This window comes from Pantherophis guttatus, chromosome 1 (assembly GCF_059756535.1).
Source record: "Pantherophis guttatus breed Tessera chromosome 1, ASM5975653v1, whole genome shotgun sequence".
NCBI classification, from domain to species: domain Eukaryota; kingdom Metazoa; phylum Chordata; class Lepidosauria; order Squamata; family Colubridae; genus Pantherophis; species Pantherophis guttatus.
Genome location: NC_142063.1, coordinates 157,262,155 through 157,286,058, shown reverse-complemented (window position 1 = coordinate 157,286,058; position 23,904 = coordinate 157,262,155). Strand labels below are relative to the sequence as shown.

The window sequence follows — 23,904 nt, the reverse complement described above, 5'->3', positions numbered from 1 at the left end:
AAAGTAAAAGACATTTTTAAGTTGAAAATGAATGGCAATGCTCAAACAAGTCTCACTCATATATTCCTAATCTTTATTCTGGAACATAATAAATAATCTTTATTCTGGAACAAGGTAGAAAGAACATACATTGAACATTTATTAAGAATGTTTTTCCAGCCAATCAGTCAATTTCATCTACAATTATTACTTATATTCCCTAAAGTTAAAGTTATATTCCCTAAATCCCCAAAACTTTAACCTTAGATTGTCTACTGTAGACCTCACCCCATTCCTAAGAGGTCTGTAAGGGGCGTGCATAAGCGCACCAGCGTGCCTACTGTCCCTGTCCTATTCATATCCTTTTCATGTATTTATAGTTATGTTTACACTTGTATCTGTCATAAAATACATGCTTTATGAAATAAATAAATAAAAATAAAAACAATGGAGAAACCCAATTGCTGCTGTCTTCCAAAAGTTAAATTGTTCATATACCCATTAAACAGATAATAAATCTGGAATTCTATTTTTCTTTTACTATGAGTTTTATACTCATAACAGTCACTGCAATATTTACGACAGAACAAAGATAGAAATATGAAATCTGGTACAATTTAAGTACCTCCTACCATTTCATATGATTTACATTTATAAGATCATAGATGGTAACACGGTATGCCGTATATATAGGAAAAGGAAAGAAGAAATAAATTACATAAAAATATAACGCTACAACAAACAGCTCAAGAATATTTGACCAATGATCTTCTATGAGAAAATAAATTATTTGAATATTAACCGAACAGACTTACGGTTGCAAGTTGGATATAAATTTGTAATACCATTGTTGCAGAATAGTTAATAGAATATGAAGAGCCCCCTATATGGGGAATATAACAGAAGAACCTGTACATCCAGATACATCCAGTGAGTGCCATACCAGAATCCAGAAATGTAACATCCAATCCCGTTGTTTTCCTCTCAGGCAGACAATGTTAAGCAAGGATATAGAAAGATTGCAGAGCACATACATATATAAGTTTGCTTCTCTGTTATGGGGAGGGGGATGAATTGGGAAAATCTGACAGCTGCTATTGTGTTGCTGTCTGGTTCCCATAATTCCCTCTGGCCCAAAATGGGGATTGGTTGAAAAGCATGCCTTAGTCCTGTCCTCTTGGCTCTTGCTTCAGGACACAGCTGCAGTGTTGTCGAGTTTTTAATTTTGTTTTGTTTTTGCTTGGCATGTTCTTTCTTCCTCTACACTTTTATCTGATGCACGCCATTCCTATTCCTTTTTGTTTCTGATTTTTGTTTGCTAATACCCCGAGTAGCTGTAACCTTTTCACAAAGTGTTGTGATGTCACCACTGTTTGCTATTTCAGTAGCATAAATACTTTACCTCCCCAATCATGACTGGCCCAGACTCTTTCTCAGGTCTGCCAGCAGCAAAAATAAATGTCAGCTTAGGGAAGCTCTAGTAGATGCAAATCAATATCATGATAGCGATAATAATTTAAAGATGTCCCTTGAAAATCCTACCCAAAACAAAGTGACTTTCTATTTCGGCATATCTTGTCGAAAACTGGAAACCACGGATTTAGATTGTTCCTTTAAATTTGTGGTTCTCAACCTGTGTTCCGCAGTCCCCTGAGGGCCATGATGTCATTACAGGGGGTTCCACGAAGGCTTGAAGAAATGTTATGATTTAAATTTTGAGTGAAGTCTTGGGGTTCCCTAGCCAGAAAAGGTATTTAAAGGGGGTCCATAGTGAAGAAAAGGTTGAGAACCCTTGCTTTAAACCAATGAAATGCAACTTTGTAATACGTCGTTTTTGAGATACAGAGCAGCATAATTTTGCTGCAGCTGCCAATGTTCAAGAAGCAATTAATTTCATTCCAGTATAGAACTTATATTGGTATTACACTTGATGGCCTGCAGTTTAATCTCACAGGTTACTAAATGACAACTACCCTCTGCCTTGCTGTGTTTTGGAAATTAGAGCTGAAATTGCCTGGCTAAAAAAAAAGAAAAGCCGGGAGGGGGGACATGTTTATATTTTAAGGCTCTCCTTAAAATGGAAGGAGAGTGATCTAGTGACGATTCATTCCATAGGCTGTTTGCAGATGGGGTGTAAATCTTATGGAGTGATTTGATCCCATCTCTGGTAATCACTGGATGCTTATTGTGCTTAGTCCTTCCTCATTCCTATGACACACATGAAATTTTGTGCAAATAGAGAACTTATGTTTCCAAGCAATCAGTCATGGTGAAAAGCAGATGTGAGCTGCGTTTGTCTTACCAACAATGCCAAACTTCCCCAGTGTCTCTTCTGTGTAACAGAGGATGGCAGGAGTCTGTGAAAAGATCCTAACAGAGAACTGTCATGTTGAGGGTACGCCAATATGGTGGGTAGGTGAGAAAGTCTCAGTTTTTTCTTTGGGTAGAAAAAGGGATGGCATTTATGTTTCGGAGCAAAATAGACGTGGCAAGAGGCACTTCTTGCTGGAAATAGATGAGCTCCAATTGGCTAAAACATCTCTGTATTCATCTCTTGGCTTTCAGTCCCATGTGGGCAGCCTCACAGAAAACTAAAATATCTATTAGCACTCAGGCAAAGTTTCAGAACAGCCAGCTAAAACAATGCTTCATTTAAATTGTGATGCCAGCAACTGGAGTGATGGTAAGGCTGACCAATTAGAAAATACCTATATACAAACTATTGTTCTGATGGCATCCAAGGAGAATTGCAGGCTGCTTTCATAGCAGAACACTCTGGCAAATAGAACAACTTCACAAGGGAAGCTTCATTGCATCCATACTACCAGCATGTGTATGGAGAAGTCATATACACATACAGTACAATTTTCATTTTTTAATTTCTGTTTATGTATTTTACACACTCTACCCTTTATCAAGCAGTGTGTGTCAGTAGTGGTTTCCACTTACCTTCGCTACTGGTTTGGAACTGGGAGTGTGCGCTTGTGCGCATGCTTTGCTTGATCGTGGCACTTCTGCTCATGCCCAGAACCTTCTATGCATGCGCAGAGCGTCCGTGATGACGTCCGGGTAGGTGGGCGGAGCCTCCCACCACCGCCACTACCAATTCGCCTGAACCAGGGCGAACCGGTAGAAACCCACCAGTTGTGTGGGCGTGTGTGTGTGTGTGCATGTAATATAACCAAAAACAACCACACAGTCCCAAACAGTGGTGGGTTGCTACCGATTCGCCCCGGATTGGGCGAACTGGTAGCGGCAGCGGAGGGAGGTTCAGCCCACCCGCCCAGACCCACTACTGGTCCCAAAGGGCAGTTTTCATAAGGGTGTCAATTTGCACTATTTATTTCCATGTGATTTATCTCAGTATTTTTATCACAGAAATTAACTTGCAAATGTTGCATCACATTTAATGATTTAGGATTTACACTATATAGGTGATTGCCCCACAATACAGAATACCACAAATCCATGCAGTAAATGGTTAGAATATAGGCTCAACCACCGACTTAAGATGCATTGATCTCTGCAAAGATATATCTGTATATATCTACAGTATTACTGTCAAAATCGTGTTTTAAAACGAAGGTATTTCTTTTTTTTTCAGCTCAAAGAATCCTTTAAAGATCTCAGAAAGAAATTCAACAACATGAAATTCAACTACAGCAAGAAAACGGAAAAAGCACGAAATCTGAAGACTCTAAGAATTCAAATTCAGCAAATGGATGCTTTTTCTGAAAAATATCAGGTAATATTTATAGCAGTTAAGGCACAGAATTCATGCATGAGGTTTATTCTGAATGCACACACATGTCTAAAGTAATCTGTCAAACGTTTCTTTCATTTGCAGCTGATGTAATAGAACACCAAAGGTCACATCATTTTCTTTTAATAATTGACCTAAGATAGGTTGTGCTTGTGTGTTTTAAAGCTAGAAACCAACTCTACTTTCTCAGTCTGCTTTTCTTTTTCATAATACATCATCATTATTGTAATTGCCATTGGCATATACATATTTTCATATGAACAAACATTAAAATGCCTGGGGGAAAAAAATCTACCAAGCATGTGTAAGATCTCATCTGCCAAGATGATTGAGGATGCCATGCAGCAGTGCCTGGGCTTTGTCTTCACTTGGTATTATAAAAAATGGGATTCCACGGACTGTTACAAATGCACACTGAAATGGTGCAGTTTGTTTTATTTCCTTTGCTCTCCAGTAATTTTGTTAATATTGCTAATATTATACAGCATAAACATGGATCTTAAGCTTTTAATAACATGGTTCTTAAATTCTTCTCATGTTCTTTGGAACAGGTACTGAGAAACAAGTTAGAGAATCTAAAGAAGAAAGTTTTAGATTCCCTATCGACTCAACCAAGTGACAAAGCCGAATTTATTTCTGCAGCAGTCAATGAATTAGAGAAACAGCTGACTGAATTTGGGAAGATTATGGAAGATTACAAGAAAAATTTGGAACTGATGGAACATTTGCAAGAGATGATGGAAGAGGTATAACAAAAAATAAAATAAAATAAAATGTCTTTGATTTGTAGCTAGGATAAGATGCCAGCTCTGAGATTTAGGAAACAAATGTAGATTCCATATGTCTGTCATCTATAAACTCATGGATTTAATTTTAAGCAAAAAGGTGCTTAAATGAATATAGTCATTTAATTTTTAAAGACTAGTTTCTTCTTACTTTACTTAAATATGCAGACTAGCCTGTTTACTATATGTTTTCCTGAACCAGTTTATAATAGTAAAGTAATTGTAGGCAAAGAAAAATGAAACCCACAAGTTCCCATTCCATCTTCCTTTACTTAAAATGTATACTTGGGCACAGAAAGTGCTATTAGAATGCAAATGAATACATTAAATATATTAGAATGTATTCCTTACTGAATAACATAGGTAATGAAGACTGCCAATATACATACAGTAATTGGTTGTGCAACTGTGTAACCAGTGGTGGGTTTCAAAATTTTTTACTACCTGTTCTGTGAGTGTGGCTTGGTGGGCATGGCAGGGGAAGGATAGTGTAAAATCTCCATTTCCTCCTGATCAGCTGGGACTCGGGAGGCAGAGAAAAGATATGGGCGGGGCCAGTCAGAGGTGGTATTTACTGGTTCTCTGAACTACTCAAAATTTCTGCTACTGGTTCTCCAGAACTGGTCAGAATCTGCTGAAACCCACCTGTGTGTGTAACTCCATCCTGGTGAACTGATACTTGGATTATCAGAGCATCTGGCATTCAGATATTGCTGAGAACTGCTAGTTAGCTCTGCAATATAGTTATAATAGGCCTGTGGACAAAAGGTACATCTGGTGTGTATTACTAAAACCTGACTGAGCAGTGTTGCCATATTAGAAATATACCCAGGTAGATTTCAGCCTCATGGGCTGGGTAACACTTTTACCATTAGAGTTTATCAGTGATCAGAGTCAGTGTCATCAAAGTAGTGGGATTTGAATGCCTATATATTAGATTGAGGCATAGGAGTGCTGTTGGGTTGAATTGGGCCAGGAGTTCAGGACTCCTATGGCAACTATAGGCTTATCTCAAGTAATCTTGGACCTGATGGATATAGGTGGATATGTGTTAGACTTTGCTATCACTTTGGAACATTGTTACATGATCTAGATATGGAAAGTATGACCATCACCCTTTTCTTATGGTCAAATCTCTTCCTGGTCCAGATGTAATTGACAGATCACACAATTTGTATGAACTGCTCCAGGAACCTTATTTATTTATACAATGTATAGGACCAGCCAATCTGCAAATAGCAATTCTGCCTGGCTGACATAGTATTAAAAACCCAAAAGAGCCAAGTGCTGATATTTGTTTGACACCAAATTACCTTGAGTTACCTTCAGAACTTCTCCCACTAGAATTGGCCCAACCAATTCAATTTTGCTGAGGGAACAGTTTGTAGTTCTGTCCTTTCAGGAGATGAAGTGGTCCAAGGCTCAGTGCCAGTCCTGATGAGTCAGGATTCATTAATTGATGAAACTCTGTTTGGAACAAGAAAGCCAGCAGATCTCCTTTGCTGGATTGGGTTGTAATGCAATACTGTACCTTAGATTAAGAACAGCAGTAGTACCAATAACAACAACTAAAGCAAATCAACTATTATAACTAGTTTATGCTTTCTTTCTTTCTTTAAACAATGTATATAGCCACCCATCTCACAAACAAACAAAAGGAATATAATGTATAAAATTAAGGACTAATATGCTGATCCAGAATAATAGTAATTGTAATAGTAATGATGATAATCACCTATATTGTATTATATTGTTACGTTATTATTATATTATAACATAATATTAACATAATATTATTATATTATGTTATGCTAAATTCTTACGTTAGGCAAAGAATTGGACAAAATCACAAAGAATCAAGTTCTGAAAAATGAAGTTGAAAGATTATGGCATAAGCTGGCCATGTCTTTTCAGTGGTCATCAATGCACTGGGTTGCAGACAAAAAAATATTGAACAACATTTCGAAAATCTGTATATTGACAATATTTTCATCTGTCAATTACAGGACACAATTCTTCTTGGATTTGCATATATACTGCCAACACATTATGACATTGAGATGATAAGAACTCAATGAGTTTGAAGGCCAACACCAGCTAAAGAACTGGCAGTTGTGACTTTACACTGTGTGTATATAATAATGATAATAATACACTCTAATCAGGGGTGGGTTCTAAATTTTTTTACTACCGGTTCTGTGGGCATGGCTTATTTTGTGGGTGTGGCTTGGAGGTCATGTGACTAGGTGGGCGTGGCTAGCTGGTCAGAGTCATTTCTGGAAGGTCCTCGCACTTACGACCAGTCCTCACACTTACGACCCAACTAATTTGTTTGCTTTTAACACTGATCAGCTGTAGGACGGCCCTTTGAAGCCCTGCGGCAAGAGTTTAAACAGTTTTTTTCCCTCTAGTCATCAGCTGGGACTCAGGAGGCAGCAATAGATTGGGGGTGGGATCAAATAAAAGGTAAGAATAACGTGGGTGGGTGGGGGAGCAGGGGGGAAAAACCGGTTCGGTGATGTCATATCGTCACCGCTACCGGCTCGGCCGAACCGGACCGAACCGGGAGGAACCCACCACTGACTCTAATGGAATATATATATATATATATATATATATATATATATATATATATATATATATATATAATCATATACAATAACATACATATACATTATATATACTATCTATACACAGTATATCTATCTATCTATCTATCTATCTATCTATCTATCATCTCTCTCTCTCTCTTTCTCGCTATCATTTATCTATATTTACAAGTGAAGGAAACCTGCCTAAAAATTTGGTTAAAGTGCTATCCTTGCATAAGAGTGTCCCAATCTGAAGTTCATTCTCAGCCATGGTATATCTGCTTTTACTTTGTTTGTGACATGGTTTGGAAATTTGTTACCTGAAGAACAATTTTATCCCAAATGAACCTAACTTTTCTGCAAGGTTATCAAGAGAAGGTATTAAATAGACTCTGGGCCAGATCACGGCCCTTCTTGCAGCTTCAGCTATATGAAATGCACTGTCTCTGGAGATAATTGGTCCCTTTGCTCCTGGTTTTAGAAAGCGTCTGAAAACCTTTCTTTTTAAAGTGGGCCTTAACTGCTTATTCAGATTACTATTATGATAGATAGATTGGTGGATTGATTACTCTTAGGCATAATATATTTTGTTTTAGGAAATAATTGCTTTTTTTTAACATTCTATAACCATACTTTTGAAAGGACATCTCAAGCAATTCCATCTGACTCATATTTTAGTAATAAATTGGTACCATTCCCAGTGAAGAATTGCATGACTGACCACTTCCTGCTGAGCACTTGGAAATATTCTTACTTATAGTGAATAGTTGATACAAATGTTGACAATCTTGTACATATTTTATGAATGTCCTGCAACTTGCTGACAATTATTAAAGCAGCCACTTTTTTTCTCTTTCAATATATCTGAAAGGCAGGAGGGATGGGCTCATGAAATTAATATAAGATTGTCAGGATTTAGACAAAATGTTCTTTGTAACAGTCTTAAAGTAGTAGTCCAACATACTGGGTAGGGCCTGAGATTGGTGAAAGTTGTTTTATAGCAATAAGAGAATGAAGATTTAATGTACTTGGTTGCGCAATGTTTTGACTGATTGACTGACTGACTGATGGACTGATTGGATTTTGTGCCATCAAGTTGTTGATTCTTATATTGACAGTTTTTCTTCATGAAGCAATATTTCATAGAATGATTTTACTGGAAAAAATACTAGTATTTGATATATTGGATTTTTAATTCCCTTTCTCTTAGTGTCAATTTTGGTGTGAAGAGGCAAATGCAACAGTACTTAGGGTTGGAAGATACTCAACAGAGTGCAAGACAAGGGAAGCAATAGAAATACTCTACAAGCAATTCAAGAAGTTTATTGATCCTGTGATCCCTCAGCAAGAGGAAAGAATTCAGCAGCTTACTAACCTTGCTAAAGACTTATATGGTAAAAACTTGCAATTTAAAAATCTGATCTGTACACTTTGAATATTGAGTTGCTATTATTCCAAGATGGATGAACATTAGTTTGTTAAAAAAAAATACAGGCAATCTTTGGAGGATTCTGTAAAGATTAATACTAAAGTGCAGAGCCATAAAAATATCAGACACAGTTTTCAAAATCTGCAATCTGGTTTTTGAAAAAGATACTTCTGCAAACAGCTCCAGAATACAGTAACCCAAAATAAGGGAATATGCAGGATAATGATAATTCAGGTGATCAATGGGCTCCTTCCCTCCCTCCCTCCCTCCCTTTTTTTTGTGTGGAAAAAGATTAGAGATTTTTGTTACTGCAGGAGATTGCAGACTATAGGTAGGCCTATAATTTTCTGCCCTCCTTCTCTGCATTTGAAGTCAATAAAAGTGATAGTCTTTAAGGTTAGGGAGTGTATAACTAGTAGTGGCATAGCGGTCCTAATAATTTCTATTAAGGAAAGTTAAATTTAATTTATGACTTTTCCCCCAGTCGATACTGTATTTGTGTCCTGGCTTTCTGATACTTTCATACAATCACTAGCATTGAGAGAAAAAACCACAACTGTAATTTTCAATAAATTTATAGAATCAAAACTTGCAACAAAGGGACTATGTATATTAATCACTCAGACTGAAAATTGGAATGATAAATGCAAAAATAAAAATAAATTCTTCCACATATAAGTGTCAATTTTTAAACTTTTAACATTAAGCCAAAATGTTATAGTGATTAAACTGTTGGACTAGAAGCATCCAGAAGCTAGTTCATGTTCATAGAAGCTCATGGTAACTTTGGGCCAATCTCCTCTCTCAACCAAATCTACCTTGCAGGATTATTGGAAAAGTTGGAAGAAGAAATATTCTACACCCTGCTTTGAGTTCCATACAAAAGGCAGGATATAAATTTAATAAATACGTTTATTTAAAAAGAGCTCCTGTTTCATTACATCTTAATTATCTGGAAGAAAGCTTCACTGAACCTACTGCTAGGACTTATTTCTAAGTAATCATGCAAAAAGAGTTCCAGGGCCTGGAAAATTGGTGAAAATTTTCTGGGATCCAGTCAAAGTATCAGCTTTTCATTCGCATTGTTGTGAATAATGCAGATGTTCTATCATTCCTTTTTGTAAACTACAGGTAATGAAGAAGGAAAGAAGTATGTTGAAAAAATAACAGCAAAACACAAAGAAGTTCTTGATTCTATCAGTGAACTATGTAGTTCCTTGACAGAACTTGAAGACAAGCTTGGGGTAATGTTTTCTTCCTATAGAAAAGATATAATTTTACAGCAGAATCTATTAACTTTTTATGCCATTAAAATATGCTGTGGAGATGCAGGACAGAGATTTAAGGATAGTGACTAAGTGAGCCAGGTACTCAATAATAAAGTCATAAATATGTGGGGTATGCAGAGGTGTGCTTCCAGGGGGTACTTCCAAGGCAATAGCTGAGGATCCTTTGGTGTTAGTGGATTTCTAAACACAAGACACAGGATTCTATCCATACATTGGATTCTAATCTGAAGAGTTTAGAAGTCAGAAATGAGTTTAAAAATGATATTCAAATGCTGAGCCATTATGGTGTCTGTCTTTACTTGGGGTGGGGTATGTCTGAATAAGATTTGACACCAATTTCAGGGAAAGCTGCTTTTCTATCACAGCATCCTCTAAGGCAGGGATATCAAACTGGCGACCTGCGAGCCGGATGCGTCACATGCAGGCCACGCCCACCCCAGCTCCGCAAAGGGGGAAAACATCTTTGACGGCAACGTGGCAAGTTTGACACCCATGCTCTAAGGCCTTCTAATATATCCCAATGGCCCACAACCTACTTAGGATGAGGGAGTGGGGCTTGGGGGCAGATTAACATAATCCATGGACAAAACCTGTTTCACTCCTTCAGTAGCAACCCTTCTTTTAAGACAGCATACTGCTGCGTAAAGTCTACTGCTGTTTTATCAAATTTTGGGTTATAGGATTTCTTTCATGTTTTGCTGTTTCATCTATGGAGATCCTTAGTCATCCAGGTCATGGTTGTCCCAAAGGTGTTTTTTCAAGAGGACTTTCTGGTTTTTCTTTGAAGACATTTCACTTTTCACCCAAGAAGCTTTTTCAACTTCTTGGATGAGAAGCGAAACGTCTTCAAAAAAAACCAGAAAGTCCAGTGGCCTCTTGAAAAAACACCTTTGGGACATTTTGCTGTTTCCTATTTCTGTGGGACTTTTTAGTGATATGAGCTACCTAGAAGGACAGCTGTGATATAACTGTAAATATGAAAAATGCACCATGAAAAATACAAAGATTATATTGTGTTGCTTTATGCGAATCTGAATCCCAGATCTCCTGCTGCAAAAGCTTATGTTTCCTTGCTTGTATTGATAAAACATCAAATCCCCTGCTGTGGAAAATTGTTTATACTTTGCTTCTACTTTTGGCTTTGTTTCACAGGAAGATTCGTTAAACGGGAAATCACCAAATTCTAATAAATGTGATGATGAGCTAGGAACAGAACAAGACAGTCAAAAACAGAAGATAGATAAAGAGGATATAAAAGAAAGAATATACGAGCTGAAGAAACAGGTTTGTACCCACCCCCTCCCCAAATAAATGTATAAATCAAACTAAGAGTTGATATTAGGGAATTAATTCAAGCATGAAAATTCTTAAAAGAAAAATCTCTTGCTTGGAAAATATATAATTGGGGAAACATCTCCCACACTGAATTATTTGCTTTCTTACAGTTAAAATAAATCCATTTATGTCATAAACTTGTGTACTTTTGAGAAGGCTTTTTAACATTATCTGAAAGCCCATTTATAACTAAGATGGAAAGCACTGTTATTTCATTAAGCATGGAAAAGGTAACCTTAAGAAAGATAGATGGTGTTGCTTTCCAGAGGGGGGAAAAGTCAGGTTAATCTTTTTTAGGAAATCTAGCAGAGTCTCATGGAACCATAAAGACTAATTAAAGATTAATATATTTATTATATGTACCATTTCATGATTCATGAAGGATAGATTTGTCTGAGGAGTATTATATTTGTGTATATAATGTTGGAAAGTAGGATAGGGGATAGAGAAATACCGTGTTTCCCCGAAAATAAGACTCTGTTTTATATTTTTTTGAACCCTGAAATAAGTGCTTGGCCTTATTGCCATGCACTCAATTGGGCTTATTATCAGGGGATGTCTTGTTTTGGGGAAAACAGGGTATATAAGAAAAGATGGACAATGGTCACTTCTGGACAGCCAATATTTTTGTCTCTCAGCCCTGGGAATTCAAAGTTGATACATGCTGTCCTATACATTTTGATCTGGGCATTCATACCACTTGCAGGGAGACAATCATTCTTGCCCTTTCTGACCAGTGAATAATCAAACAGCTGAAGAGTTGTTACATGCTGGCCAGCAACTACCTCCTTTGACCAGCCTTTTCAGACCTCTACTTAAATGCACCTCTCTTCCGATCTTCAAAAAATGAAAGAGCTTGTCATGGTGGCAGATTTCAGCATTAATGCTGAAATTTTGCTTTTGGTCTTTTCTATATAGAATAACAGAGTCAGGCCAGTATGAGGGAATTCCAGGAGGTGGGAGGCAGGACAAATGAAATAACTCCCTGACAACACAAGGGAGGAGTACATTATAATTTGTGAGGTGGTATTCCCGGCCTTAAAATTGCATATCCCCCCTCTGCAGAGATATATCAGGGTTATTTGCAATTCCAAGTCCCTAGTTAAGTCTATTGGAGGCAGCGTGATTTGCATTGGTATATAAGTGCTCCTAAGAGTGGGAATTTAATCAGATCAAGGATTGTATCTGATGATTTTTATGATTACAAACATTGTTGTTTGTATGTACACTGAGCTTATGCATTGGAGACAAATTCCTTGTGTGTCCAATTACACTTGGCCAATAAAGAATATTCCTATTCCTATTAGTGAAACAGTTTTCTAACATTAAGAGAAAGAAAGCTTATGGGAAGAAATATATGAGAGGAATAAGCAATATTTAATAGGTAGTTACCTATGTTCTATCTGATAGTAGAGAGCAAACATTCCATGCCTAGGTAGAATGGCAAAGGAAAGGCTCTGAGATCAGCAAAGAACAATCAGAGGGAAAGACAAAGAGAGATAACATTTAGAGAACCAATTTTGTCTGGTGGTTAGGGCACTAGGCTAGAAACCAAGAGATGGGACTTCTAGTCCCTCCTTAGCCATGAAAGCTGGCTGGGTGACTTTGAGCCAGCATTCCATTTCAGCCCACAACTTTAGGCTCAGGTGGCAAGCCAGTCAGTCAATTCCTGTTGCAATCAATAAATCAACAGTTGATCTGAAAAAAAGGATTCTGCACTTGCTGAAAAATTGTGAGAGAGAGAGAGAGAGAGAGAGAGAGAGATTCCCACAACAATTGGTACAGGAAGTATAGTCATCTCACAAACTATAATCCACACATCCAATTAAATCAAGTGACATCCATCAAAGTTCATACTATAATCTTTCATAGCAAATATATTCTTATCTTCAATGCTGTTGAAAAAGAACAGTATTCCTATCCAATATAAGGCCCACAAGAAAATTCAAGAAAAGATTTTGAGTTATGAATGGCTTAAGGAAGGACAGCAAGTATAAAATGTTTTTTTCCATAATAGCTAGCATAAACTGTAACGTAAATTGGCAGTATATAAAGGTATCCTATTTATTTAGAAAATAGTGTTTCAGCCATTTTTTATACAGACACAAACAGATTTTTAAAAATTATCCTGTGAAAGCCTAAGATTTGGACAATACACCACATTTTTTTCACGTACTCAGTTACTAAAATTATTAATGTTTCTGGAGTGGGGCAGAAATTCTTAAACATGTAATGTTTAGGCATTGCCACTGCCTCTCGCCAATAAACTCTAAGGAAGTTTTCTTTCTTGCGTCTGCTTTTAGAACAGAGGTGAGCAGAAAGTATATTAAGAATCGTTGACATATCTCTGAATGATTTCTAGTAGGGGAAATCATAGTTTAAACAGGAAAATGTTCCTCAGCTAAAAATTTAATGTGTTTTAAAGAAAGGAAACCAAAAATTTTTAATTATTGATAAATAATTGGATTTGCATAACTTCCTGGGAGCAACAAATATCAAACATAGGCGTAAAAGAGCTTTACTCTTTATTCTTGATTTTTTTAAAATGTAGTTAGGTTAGCATTCTATGTCCTACACTAGCCAAGCAGGTGCATTGAGAAATAAAATATCTTTCCATCCTGAATATCTGTAGAAACGGAGCTCCATAATATACCACAAATACAGATGTCCCATTCATTATTAAGGCAAATAGCTAGCTATAAAATTATCCTTCGTGATAATAACATTCAAGCTAGTGGCCATCTCAATAACTATCTTTTCAGAATCTGTTCCAAACACAGATCACTGGGGGGACACAAAGTTATGGGAGAAACAGAATATTTTCTTTCTCAGTGTAACATTTATGTTATCGTCGTGCAAATAGAAACATTAGATGTTACTTCAGTAGTACTTTTCTCTCTTCATTGCATTCAGTAAAAGTAATCTGCAGTCTAACATTTACATAATCAGCTTAATAAATTAAAAGGCATAATAAATACTTTTTTCAGGGATGCAAATTTAGAAAACATTGCTACGATTGCAATAAAAATACATTTCCGAAAAATAGAAAAAAAGCAGTAATTTCTATGTTTGCTCAGAATGATATCTACTCTCCTTTTCAAAGATTATTTTAAAAAGGACTAAATAGACCTTCTGACAGATGACTAAATACATCTTTAAAATTTAATATATGAAAGAAATATGTGAAAAAAGACTAGGTAAAATAAATATTATAGACATTATTTAAAGTCTCTTTTGCATCTTCCCTTCCCTTTCTCCTTCCTATCTCTTCCCTCTCGTTCCTTCCCTTCCCTTCCCTTCCCTTCCCTTCCCTTCCCTTTCCTTTCCTTTCCTTTCCTTTCCCTTCCTTCCCTTCCCTTCCCTTCCCTTCCCTTTCCTTTCCTTTCCTTTCCTTTCCTTTCCTTTCCTTTCCTTTCCCTTCCCTTCCCTTTCCTTTCTCTTCCTTTCCTTTCCTTTCCCTTCCCTTCCCTTCCTTTCCCTTCCTTCCCTTTCCTTTCTTTCCCTTTCTTTCCTTTCTTTTCCTTTCTTTTTCTTCCCTTCCCTTCCCTCCCCTCCCCTCCCCTCCCTTTCCTCCTTTTGTTTCCTTTCCTTTCCTTTCCTTTCCTTTCCTTTCCTTTCCTTTCCTTTCCTTTCCTTTCCTTTCCTTTCCTTCCCTCCCCCTCCTTTTTTTGCTTTTAAGGAAGAGAAGAACTTGGCTGAGACATCAATTATCTGCCCAGCTGTTGAGGATTCTATTTCACAGGACACAGGGCTGTTTTTTGCTGCCAAGGAGGAAAGCTTTCACACTGAGCTCCTGGCAGAAGATGCACTCTCTGGAGAGGAATATGAGTGTATATCTCCTGATGATATCTCATTGCCTCCACTTTCCGAAACCCCAGAATCCAACCTTCTGCATTCGGAGACAGAACTAGAAGAACCACATAGCAGTAGCTCCCGTAGTGTGCATGTCAGCTCTTACACTGTGCAAATGCCAATAAATGCTGGCAGTAAAACAATGGAAGATGATTCCGATCCCTTAACCTCAACTGCTTCTGCTGATGTGCCTGACCACAGGAACGAGTGCATATCAGAGCAGCTAGGAAGTTTTTCTTCTTCTACCCTAAGTAGTCATTCCAAGGGCAAGATAGAATCTCCATTTGCTCATAGTTCTCCAGAAATGCCTGCAACTTCCCCTGTTTCCTCTATGTTCAAGACAAAGGCTTTCTACTGCATGAGGGATGAAGTGCACGAGACCCATTTGCAATGCCATGAGGCTCCCAGAAGCATGAGGGAAGCACAGAGCAAATTGCATGACGGAAATAACTTTACTAAAAACCAGGCTAGGCTGCATGCTTCATCCAATGCATTTTCAGGTCTCTTTCAATCAGACTCCACGAGAAACTGTCAGAGGCAGATGGCTACCGGAGAAGAGATTAAAAGCATATCTGAAAAGAACAGCAAGGTCAGCCTTTCTGGACAGGCACCTCACTTCTCCAAGCTTCTGTCTAATGTAACTGTCATGGAAGGTGCTCCGGTGACTCTGGAAGTAGAAGTAACAGGATTCCCAGAACCTACATTAACCTGGTGGGTAGCTTATAATGAAAAAACCTAAATATAAATAGGGTAATCCAGCAAACACAGCATTCACATCACATTTCCACATAATTCCATTCCCACAGTGTTTACACAATATTAACACTTACTGTCAGGTTCCAGATTCAAAATAATTCATTCACATTCAGTCTATATGTTTAAATAGTATTTGAAGATGAGTGAAGTTAAAACATTTCTATTTAGCAATAGAACATTCCAGCTATTAAACATTACAACTCCTTTTATGAGAATTGAATTCTTAGAAATTCCTCTGCGTTTGAAGATTAGGTTTATAGTAGCTACAGAAATCGAGTAAAGAAGAAATGCCATTCTCTGTGTTGGATTCAGTTTACCTCATGTCTAGCCACTGATCCACATTCAAACTGGACCTGTAAGCCCATAGATGTAAGCCCCTAGCTTGTGAAATTTGCCAGAGATTTGCCTATATAAGATTCACATTTATACTTTGGTAGCATTCATAATTAAGAGACAACTAGCCTCAAGATTTTACCTATTTGCTTTGAAAATGGTAGTCAAAAAGTCCTTTCGTTTCTGCAGATACTTTCCATATAAAGGTGGGAGAACCAACAGGGTATAATTGGCCAACTAACAAAAGAGTAAAACAAGGTTTATAATATTGAAGGATAATGAAAACAAGCTTTCCTGGGAGTATTTATGGGAGAATATATACACTAAATAAAGCTGGTCTCCAGTGCAGAGAAAAGTTGATGTTAAATCCCACAGTTGGCAAACAGTAATTAAATTGCATTTATCTTTTGTGTGTAATTACAGCACATTCATATTTACTGCTATTTCTGGCTATAACTCTAAATCCAGAAAGGTTAAGAATTTATATAAGGAGTCCTAGGGAATGAAAAGAATCCCAGTCAAGCTTTAATTTTAAAAAGAAAGAGTTTAGAGCAGAAAAAAGGCCCATGTTGCAAATTAAGTTTAGAAAAGTAATGAGTCAAATAATAAAATCAGTTCAACCGTCAATCATCACCTCTTCCATGGTGCCCAAATTATAAAGCTGGTAACTCAAAGAATTCCTCATGAGCAGAGTTTCAAAGGAGTTTTTCTTACTATTGTAAATAGTAAGATATATATTATAAATAGTTGGGATATAATTTAACAAAATAAAAACTGATGATCTGTTAGGGAGTTTTATAATGCTGGCAAGAGCAGCAGAAATCTAACCCATTTTACATTCTATTCTGGGCCACCTTTTATCAGATTTTTGGTTCCTATTTTGTTTAGAGGCTATTTTCCCCCATAGTAGCCACCTTATAAAACAGATTGGCAGGAGAAAGAGTGACTGGGCCAAAGTTGCACAGGAAACTGCCCTGGCTGAAGATGGATTAGAACCTGTGTCTTCTCACTCCAAAACCTGTATGTTGACCTCTGTACCACTCTGACACTAGTTTAATGTTTCTGATCTTTCTTTTGAAGGGTAAGCTACAAAGATATGATACAGAATTTGAAAGGTTCTGATAGGCTTGCTCACCCTTGTTGGGCTACGGCTTCTCTAATTTCCAACCCAACGTCAAATCAGACAAAGGCTAGATTATAGGATATCTCTAGTCAAGAAAGTCCAGAATGAAGAGAGAGTGACAGACCTTTATGTATTAAGCCTAATGTAGAACTTAGTAAATTCATGGTAGAGTGGAAGTGAATAGAAGAGGCTCAATAAGATCCAGATTGATTCTAAATTCATTTTATATGAGTGGTTATTTCCCTTCACCTTTCTAGAGTTGCCTCTTTTTTATTATAATTTTTGATTTTTTTCCCCCAATCATCATATTCTATCCTGTATGTGCTAAATCAGAAAGAAAGCAGAATTTGAAAGAGAAAAACATTTTCTTCATGAGTATGTATAACAAATCTGAAAGCAACTAACACATTTGATAAAATTTGCTTAACAATTAAAAGGTATTATTTTTTTAAAAAAACCTGTCACTAAGCTTGCCTGAATCACTAATCCAATTCTTAGAGTTGTTTCTTTCATTCTTTCCTTTTAAAATACCTTATCACTTTCCCTTTGGATCATTAATGCTCCCAACTTAAATACTTTATTTGACACAAAATGCTATTACGGCTTGTCCAACTTCTTAATAAAATAAACTTTTACAATTAAACAATCTCTGAAGTAAACAAAGTATTGTAAAAACAATTTATAAAGAAACCTTGTTAATAAAAAAAAAGAAATGTCTCAGTAAAAATTTGTTACATTCTAATATTGGTGATCATTGAAGGAATTTTTTTTTCTTTTTAACAATAACAACAAAATGAAAGCAATCCTGTATTTAAAGGGCATTAATAAATACCAGTAAACTGTTATGTAGAAAACTAGTAGGAGTCAGATCAAATGATGGTCAAAAATCAAAGAATTTGTCTGTTTTTTGTTGTTGTTTTTTGTTCCATCATCAGTAGTGGAAAGAGATACACATAAAGAGCAGGATTGTGCTAAGGGACTAAAATTCACTGGAGTGAAACAATTTGGGCATAGAGGTTTTCTGATTTGCTTAACCAAAGTGAAGAGGTCACCTAATTCACCTTAACAATGCTGTTGGTGTGACCCTGAAGCCCTTCATGGTAGTGCCCAGGAGAAGATCCTTTCAGCCTTTTTTTTTTCCAGTGCTGGCCAAGTGCTTCGATACTGAAAGCTTTTGTATTCTCCATAGCAAGTGCCAAAGTCACCCAGGTGCTTTGGGATTGCCTGAAGTGTGCATCAGAGTTCTTAGACAGTATGTCCTGGAGGAGGTGAGCTAGCAGTATTGTCCACCCACTTATTCTAGTATTTGCTAACCTAAGAAATAAGAGCCATGGTGACGCAGTGGTTAGAATGCAGTACTGCAGGCTAACTCACTGTTCACTCCAGGAGTTTGATACTGAGCGGCTCAAGGTTGACTCAGCCTTCCATCCTTCCGAGGTTGGTAAAATGAGGACTCAGATTGTTGGGGGTAATATGCTGACTCTGTAAACCACTTAGAGAGGGTGTGAAGCAGTATATAAGCCTAAGAGCTATTGCTATTGCTAAGCTCTTTTCCTTCAAAACATCCCACAGCCGTGAGACAGACAATTGCTCTGTTTTACTAATAGATACAAATTTAAATAAAATTTTCTAGCAGGGTTTTTGCCTTTATTGAAAATGTATGAATTTAAGATCCATTTGCTCCTCATTTACAACAATTAATCAACAATTATAGCAATTCATTGCATGGGAGATCTTTACAGGAGAAAACCAACACTTTCTGTATATATGTATATATTTTTTACTCACAGTGTTATGTCCCTGTTAGGGACAAACAGACTGAGGCAGTATTTCAACCTCTGGCCTAGTCACACTGTAGTTCAATAAAGGCTATGTGAAGATCTATTTCTAAAGAATATTTCAGTTTTTAGGGCGTTATTTTATTTGTTTCCTTGCTACTAACACTTTTCTTCTATTTTTTTAACCACAAATCTTCTTTCTTTTAAATATGATGTGACGGGAAGCTACAATTATAAATGGTTTCTACTCTTAACCTACTTTCATATTCCATAAAACTTTGCCTGACATCGCAGATTACCATTGCTTCATCCAACATTCATATTAACCTGACTTGAAACCTGACTCTCTACTCCAGGTACAAGAAGGGCCAGAGAGTGACGGGAGATGAGCACATAAAGCTCTTACACCAGGATACACAATATACATTGTTCATTGAGAAGGTGTATGACTCAGATGCTGGACTGTATGTGGTTCGGGCTAAAAATTCTAGCGGCACAGTGTCCTCCAGTGCCATCCTCCGGGTGAAAGGTAACTGGCCATCTATAAAAAGAGTAGACTGGATAACCCTTTGTGCTTTCTACTTGATTGCATCACTCGCCCACTGGTTGTTCACTTAGCACAGCCAACTGACTTCACTGGACTTTAACACTCACCAAAGGAGTCAACAGCAAGCAACCATATTTTGATGCACCTCACTTCACCTTTGACACTCTTGCTGATCGGTCACGCTGAATGTAGTGCTTTTGATATTCCTGTCCCGGGCATACTAAAGGAAGTTATCCTTTAGTCTACAGTACAATGGTATAATGCAAAGAGATATGTATGCATGGGGGGGAAATGTTCTTTATTAGATAATGAAGATGATTGTATGAATATAAATATACCTCTAAAGATTATGAGAAAATATGTCACTGGGCTATGATTGATCTGTGTAACACAATATGCTTGCTTCATTCTATATACAGCTTACAAATATATTGTTTTGATGCTACTTTATGAAAAAGCAATATATACAGAAAGAGAATATTTTTGTACCTTATACACACGTTTACCATTTCTATATAGAATGTCACTATTAAAGCTGAAGGAATAATATCTTAAAGCCGCTAACAATACAAACCTATGTATGAACATTTAGTCTATCTATGCTTAATTCAATTTACTTCCTTTTAGGATTGCAATCACAATACTGTACTTATTCTTTTAAAAAATCAGAAACGTCAAATAATTTAGTGTGAGAAAAATGAGAAGTATTTGTTTGAAATGAGTGAAAAGTTTTTTAAAAATGTAATAGGCACAAGGCAAATAATAGAAATAATTTTAGATTGTTAAAATAATGAAAAATTGACAACAGTAAAATATAGTATTAGAGACTAAACTAGTTTTTTTATTTTTTAAATGTGATAAAAGAAGCAGCATTGTATGTTTTCACTCCAATGGGTGTAACAGATTTGATTCTTCAACTTATTGTGAGTTTTGACAAAGAGAAGAAAAGAAGCAGTGGTTTTCAAGGAGTGATTTGTCTTATAAATTCTCACTGTATTCAAATGACACAGTATTCATAATGAATTCTTGCCATTATTTAAAAAATAGACGTATATTGCATCTCTATCATTTAAAGCATGGTTGACAACAATGTATATTTAATTGGAAATTGACTTTTCTATAACAATTGTTCTATGAATTATGTGCAAGAAAAAAGGTACAGAAATCTTTTAGAACAAATTTGCAAAATGAAAAGAAATCTTGCGGTATGCAGTAGAAGATTATATACTGTAAATGGTAAGGATATGATGCAATAACGAAGGACATCCATCAGATTTTCTATAGTGCTGTAAAAGTAAATATTTTATAGTTTTAGTTCATCAGATTAGTTATTCAATAGTCCTATAAAACATGAACTCTTTTTGGGTTCCTGAAGTGAAGGGAAAACTGGCTGGTCCAGAAAAGAAAGTTATGCTAGCTCAATGAATAGAAAATATTTTTGCAGGTCATGTGTAACATTTTCTTTAAATGCAGTCTGTTCATGAAAAATGAATGTATGAAGGTTTATGTCCAATGAAATGCTTCTTTTGGGACTCATTACAAAAATCCAGAACTGCGTACATTGAAAAAAGAGGCCCATTTTGCTTTTTCTACTCTATTAATAGTTCCTACCCTAAAAAGAGAACTAAGGTTTACTCACAGTAAAGGATTACTAAACTCCCAGACTGAGATAAAATTAATATGCTCAGGTTTTATGAAATCAAGGGGACAAATTAATCACTTATGACAGGACATAAAGTGCATCTGAATGTCTCTAAGCAACAGCTATAGATACTTTCTTTCAGTAATGTCTTAATTTGCAGGACTTTTTTTTTTCAGTCTTTGAGACACTGTGATCTAATGCTATCATCACATGCCATTTTTTAAAAAAAGGCCTAAGCGAGCCCACCTGTAAGAGATTGGAATCTATTACTATCTTTTCGGTAATATTAAATGGCTGTTGCAAACGTATGTGTTCAATGAATGGATCTTGGGATTCCCCCCATGTCTTTTTGAGTTACATTATGGAATAAAAGAAGGATAAGCTTAACAACAACATATGAAACTAAGGTTTCAAGCCAGGAAAATATGTTGCTTTCAGTGACCCTTGAGGTATCCTAAGTGGTTGGCATGCGCTGGTGATAACATTAGATACCATATTTTTCAGAGTATAAGATGCACCTTTTCCCCCCAAAAAAGAGGGTGAAAATCTGGGTGGGTCTTATACTCCGAATGTAGCCCTGCCCAGCTTCTCAAACGGCGGTTTCAGAGGCTGAAAAAAGCATCAGAAATGAAGCTCCAAACAGAGCTTCAGAAAAAAAGTCCCCAAATAGAGCTTCAGGGGCTTTTTTTCTGAAGCTCTGTTTCGGAGGCTTTCAGAGGCAGAAAAAAAAGCAAGGCACAGAGCTCACAACCAAGGAACTTGTTGCTAAAATTCACCTCTGGGAACAGCTGATTGGAGGTATTCCGGGAGGCTGATCCACCTGCCAATCAGCTTTTTTCTTATTTTCCTCCCCCAAAACTAAGGTGCGTCTTATACTCTGAAAAATACGGTAATTATTTAGTTCAGTTATTCACAGTAAAAGCTTTCTCTCGTGTAAAAGCTAGTACTTTTTTGCCTACAGATTCGTGGCTAAACAAACAAACAAACCAAGAGAGTTAAGTGTTTAGATTTTTTTTGTCCGATTAAGTGCACATCTTGAAACAAAACTAAGTTTTGGAACACCTTTTGCTGTTCCTTTTCACAAAAAACAGTGAGATGATATCTCTGTCCTGTATTAACTGTATTTCTACCTGTCCTTTTTGAAGATGGTTGTAGTTGAATACTTTGGAGGGGAAGATTGTTTTATGGGTTCCAGATGCCCCATTGTGGCAAACTAAAACAGTACAGAGTTGAACCAAATGAGAATAGAAAACAGATACAAAGTAAGAGCAAAAAGGAGCCTGGCTTGATTGAATGCCGATTTTTAAAATATTGATATTTTACTATGTCTTAGGTGAGTAAATTACCCATTTAGGAAAAAATGCAAGAGTTGGATGATGTAATTCTTGGATTCTATCTTTTAGAGATTTTGTTTCTCTTTTGCTTTCCATCTTGGCAACTTTGTGGAATTTATTTTATCAATTGAGACAGTAGGTTTATTTTAAAAAACAAAGCAGGTTTGTGGACTGGAGACCCATTGGCCACTTTTTCTCCAACCTGATGTCTCTCTGATGGGAGCTGAATGGGAGCTGTGTCCTTCTGAAATCCTAAAGAGAGAAGAATGCTGCGATGCAGGAATGTGTTAATGGCTTATTGGTTACTGAAGTAATCCAATCTTGTATTTGGAAGCAGGAAGAGTGTACCTAAAACTTGTTGGGCTCCTAACATGAAGGCAGATCAGTGAGGAATATTTTTTCCTAGTGCTTGAAAAAAATGGCAAATGACAGACACATTATCCCTGAAGACAGTGATGTATGAGTGAATTCTGAACAACTGTTTACTGGTTTTAATCATTTTTAATTTTATTTATATAAGTTTGCTTTTGTTGTTTGAAACTGTGAGCTGCTTAGAATTACTTGTTTATTTTGTTACAATTTTGTTAGCTTTATATCCTATGAATTTATGCACGCAGGAGCTTAAATGTATGTACATAGCATTTCTTCCAATTCCCCCCCCCCAAAAAAACTTAGAATTTACCTACCCTGGGAGGTAGGTTGGAATGAGATGAAGTGACTAATCAAAGTCACTCCATGAATTTTCACAAGACAGGACATTTTACCCAATGTTTCAACTGCTACACTAGTCTTGTTTTGCATGACAAGAGAATCCAGATTCAAGCCCAGCATTTCCAGATGTCTAAAAAAAAGTTCTGGCTTGGAACTACTTGCCCTAAATTTTGATTTAAAAAATTCTAGTGAATTTTATTTATTCTAAATAAAATGATATTATTCTCATCCTACTACTTCAGTGGTTACTAATGGGACTATTTTCCTTAGAGTTAAGATGAGATATGGTACTCAGAAATGACGCCTCTTGTCTCCTTTAAACTTTGATGTTGGAACCTTTGCATATTTAATTAGATGGCCAGGTGACCTTGTGGTGGCTCCAGGCATAGGAACCAAATACAAATTGTTATAGGCAGATAGTATTTAATCCCTTTTAACAATTCTTTAAAGAACTTTATCTAGGTACGAACAAGTGGTACAGCAATTTGTAAGCAATTCTGAATATACAATATTTTAGAATAAATCTAAAAATCTGCCCATTGAGAATAAGTATCCAAAGAACTATGTAAAATAGGATTTGTTTACTGTTTGTTTTTACTGAATATGTGGGATAATTATTCCTGGGAAAATATGCTGTTTGGTAGAAGCAAATGTCTC

At 36.5% G+C, this 23,904-nt stretch overlaps 1 protein-coding gene across 4 annotated transcripts in view; it reads left to right on the top strand.

Moving 5' to 3' along the window:
- CCDC141 (coiled-coil domain containing 141) overlaps window positions 1-23,904 on the top strand; it is a 127,996-nt gene that overhangs the window by 94,424 nt on the left and 9,668 nt on the right. For all 4 annotated transcript variants that reach the window (XM_034428601.3, XM_034428615.2, XM_034428613.2 and 1 more), the window contains 7 exons: window positions 3,584-3,724; window positions 4,294-4,488; window positions 8,329-8,512; window positions 9,679-9,791; window positions 10,989-11,120; window positions 14,851-15,734; window positions 19,370-19,542. In XM_034428601.3, the coding sequence (XP_034284492.2) occupies window positions 3,584-3,724; window positions 4,294-4,488; window positions 8,329-8,512; window positions 9,679-9,791; window positions 10,989-11,120; window positions 14,851-15,734; window positions 19,370-19,542 (1,822 nt within the window). The remainder of the gene's footprint in view (window positions 1-3,583; window positions 3,725-4,293; window positions 4,489-8,328; window positions 8,513-9,678; window positions 9,792-10,988; window positions 11,121-14,850; window positions 15,735-19,369; window positions 19,543-23,904) is intronic.